Genomic DNA, 3,536 nt, shown 5'->3' with positions numbered 1-3,536 from the left:
AGCGTTTGCTATATTATATCAAAAATTTATTTAACTATACTTAAACTACAATTGCGTAACGAAAGTTCATGCTTTTCTCTACAAAATCACATACAATAAGTTTATATTTATTTCATTTTATATTTTATGAGAAAAATAGAACCATGCAAACCCTTTATTATTTTACATTGTTGTCAACAGTTTAAACAGTCTTGAGTTGTTATTTATTATCAATGCATTGAGAGGTTAATTTAATTAGGTTTTTGTAAATTAAAATTAAATTTTTTCAAAGAGTCGAATAGTTTTTCGGGAGAGCTCAACCCCGGCGGCGCCTCTCAAGTTAGAAAATTTGGAAGCGCTGCCTGCCGCTAATTGCCAGGAACTTCAAATTGATAAACGTTTTCTATGTGAATAATATTTTTATTTTGGGTTTAACTTAATTTTTTCCGCTCTGAATTTAATCTCCCGGTTTGAAGAATTTCTCGTTAATCAAATTTACATGAAATTGCATTAATTTGAAAAATCAAATTGTCATAACCGGCGAAGATTTTTTTAATAAATTATTTTAAATTTGTTGAATGTTATAATTTCATTCCATTGATAAAAATTTCACTTCTCGAGCAATCCACAGAAAACTCGTGCGGATCGAAACGGTCGCCAGTGGCAAGAATGCAATTTAAAGGCGATTATGCCGCGGCGCCTGAATCACGTGCAAGGAAGTCATCCCTGAGCATAGAGCGAGAATGAATGACTCACCTTGCTCAAGGGTGCCAGTGCGGCTAGTTGGAGAGGTCGGCCACGACGCGGCGCGAGCGTCGACGGGGGTAGCAGAAGCAGAGAGAGCATCGGCCGCGGTGCATTGACAACATTCGTTCGCACAGCCAGGGTGGAAAGCAGCATCCGTCTACTGCAAGGAAGGCAAGGGGTGCAGACGTCGCGGCTGCCGTGCGTGCCGAGGGCGGAGCGAGCGCGAGGAACGATTGGCGTCGCCATAGCGACCGGAGGCGGAGTCGACGGCTCGACGGACATGGACGCAGGCGTGCTGGTGAGTGGGAATGGTGTGGTGGAGCCTCCCTCGGTTTAATTCAAGTCCTTTTCCGCAGATACACGCTCAGTTTGCTCATCTCCTCTTAGCTAAATAGCCGAAGAGCGCACCGGCAGCTGCAGCCCAGCCAGGCCCCCTTTGGTCAACATAGCAGGGCGCACCACGTGATCCAGTACGTTTTTGTGTGTACCGACCGCCGCCGCCGCCGACGATGACCATTAGCGAGGAGTGAAGTGCAATGTGTGCTTAATAGCAGAGCGGTAAACTTTCCCAACGTTCTTTCTTCGGTGTACACACGGACAGACCGAGAGTGACTATAGCTGGACCCAGTGTGTGCGGTGTGTGTACTGAGGACTGTTTGTTTTTCCAATCAGTCCGGGCGCGCGCTCTCTTAACATTTTCCGCACCAAAACCTGTTGAATTTGTTGGCAGAATGATCAGCGGCTAGCATGCTGTCCTCGCAGAAGTTGTATCCGGACGCGACGGCGCCCTCCTCCAGCATGACCAACTCGTCCATGACGCCCACCTACAGTTCGATGAACTCGTCCAGCATGTCGTGCGTGCCCATGAACAGTTCGTGCTCGCCGCAGACGGCCTCCGGAGGCTTCGCGTCCAGCATGGGCCTCGGCTCGGCCGCCGGGATGGGCCCGATGGGCATGAACGGCAGCTGCATGACCTCGTCCATGTCGGCCGCCTACAACACCTCGATGGGCAGCCCCGCGGCCATGAACGGCGCCTGCATGGCCTCCATGGGCGGCTACCAGAGCGCCATCAACTCGGCCTCGGCGTCCATGGCCGCCGACACGGTGCCGCAGGGAGCGACGTCGCCCAACTCGGCGGCCGCCCTGCAAAGGGCGCGCGCCGACAAGACGTACCGCCGCAGCTACACGCACGCCAAGCCGCCCTACTCGTACATCTCGCTCATCACGATGGCCATCCAGAACTCGCCGACCAAAATGCTGACCCTGAGCGAGATCTACCAGTTCATCATGGACCTGTTCCCATTCTACCGGCAGAACCAGCAGCGCTGGCAAAACTCGATCCGCCACTCGCTCAGCTTCAACGACTGCTTCGTCAAGGTCCCTCGGACGCCGGACAAGCCCGGCAAAGGCTCCTTCTGGACGCTCCACCCCGACTCGGGCAACATGTTCGAGAACGGCTGCTACCTGCGCCGCCAGAAACGCTTCAAGGACGAGAAGAAGGAGGCCGTGCGGCAGGTGCACAAGTCCACCGGCTCGGCGTCGTCCTCGGACTCGGGCAAGAAAACGCCCCACCACCACCCGGAGGAGCTCAAGGCCCTGGACAAGGAGCACCACCACCTGATGAGTCTGCACCAGCCCAAGATCGAGGCGTCGGACGCGATGGCCAGCCTGATGCACCAGCAGGACATGCAGAACTGCCTGCAGTCGCCGGTGGCGCACCACCACCACCACCCCGGCCACGAGTCGGCCGAACTGGCCGCCATGGTCAACCGGTGCCACCCGCACCTGACGGCCGAGCACCACCACATGCTGCAGGCGGCCGCCGCCGCGGCCCACCTGAAGCAGGAGGCGTCGCCGTACGCCGTGGCCACGCACCCGTTCTCCATCACGCGGCTGCTGCCCACCGAGAGCAAGTCGGACATCAAGATGACCTACGACATGGCCGCGCAGTACGCGGCCGCTTCCGGCTACAACACCCTGAGTCCCATTCCGAACGGCCAGGAGAGCAGCTACTACCAGAGTTCGCTGTACCACCCGCCGGCCAGCACCACCACCTTGTGACAGTACCCCCTTGCCTAGGAGCAGGTGGAGCAGCACCCTAGGCAGCACCAGCAGCCCAACGGCCCCTACGCGGCCGCGGCCGCCGCGTGCAAGTACAGGTCGAGCAAAGTGAGCAGAAACACTGCAGCCTTTCAGTGAAATCAAGTTTATAGTGTGCTAAAATTTAAAAAAAAAAATCGTCTCTCCCAAATGAAAATCTCTTGCGCGCCTTTGTGGACGCTTTCGTTCTCTTTTAATCGTGGACTCGGAAAGTGGCAAATCTCATTTTGTATTTGTACCATGTGCATACGATAATATATTATTGTAAAATTAATACATATTTTTATGTGCCAGACTGCAGCCGCTGCTGATTCGTAATTGTTAATTGGGAGCGCGCGCGAAATCGGCGGCCGACTCGATCATTCGTGAATGGTGGTGATTCTTTTTTTCTTGATTAGATAATTGAGAGCGCGCGTTTTGTTTGTCTTATTGGTGAGTCACTTACTATCTCTCTCATCCACTCTCGAAAAAAAAACAATAACAATTTCGTTTGGCGCCGAGTACACGCACAATTATTATTATAATCTCCTTGCCCGGTTCATTGATTTATTAATTTCTTATGTTTTAAGAGTTTTTCTTATATAATTTCATCGCTGCATATAAATGATGTGTTCACGAGAGGATTATAAATTAATTTCCCCAAAAATATTTGCTGAATGAAACTAGTCCACAATAACAATAGAATATAGTTTTCGCTGTATCCCATTTAT

The 3,536-nt window shown here is 51.9% G+C and overlaps 1 protein-coding gene across 1 annotated transcript; it reads left to right on the top strand.

Moving 5' to 3' along the window:
* The first annotated feature begins 799 nt into the window (after window positions 1-799).
* On the top strand, window positions 800-3,304 carry LOC132197482 (protein fork head). Its single transcript, XM_059620801.1, has 2 exons — window positions 800-1,024; window positions 1,083-3,304. The coding sequence occupies exon 2, from the start codon at window positions 1,474-1,476 to the stop codon at window positions 2,785-2,787; it is 1,314 nt and encodes a 437-aa protein (XP_059476784.1). The 5' UTR covers window positions 800-1,024; window positions 1,083-1,473; the 3' UTR covers window positions 2,788-3,304.
* Window positions 3,305-3,536: the final 232 nt, after the last annotated feature.

Source organism: Neocloeon triangulifer, unplaced genomic scaffold (assembly GCF_031216515.1).
Source record: "Neocloeon triangulifer isolate White Clay Creek 2 clone unplaced genomic scaffold, ASM3121651v1 ptg000001l, whole genome shotgun sequence".
In the NCBI taxonomy this organism is placed as follows: Eukaryota; Metazoa; Arthropoda; class Insecta; order Ephemeroptera; family Baetidae; genus Neocloeon; species Neocloeon triangulifer.
Note: the sequence above shows the minus strand (reverse complement) of the source record. Positions and strands in the feature narration are given on the sequence as shown.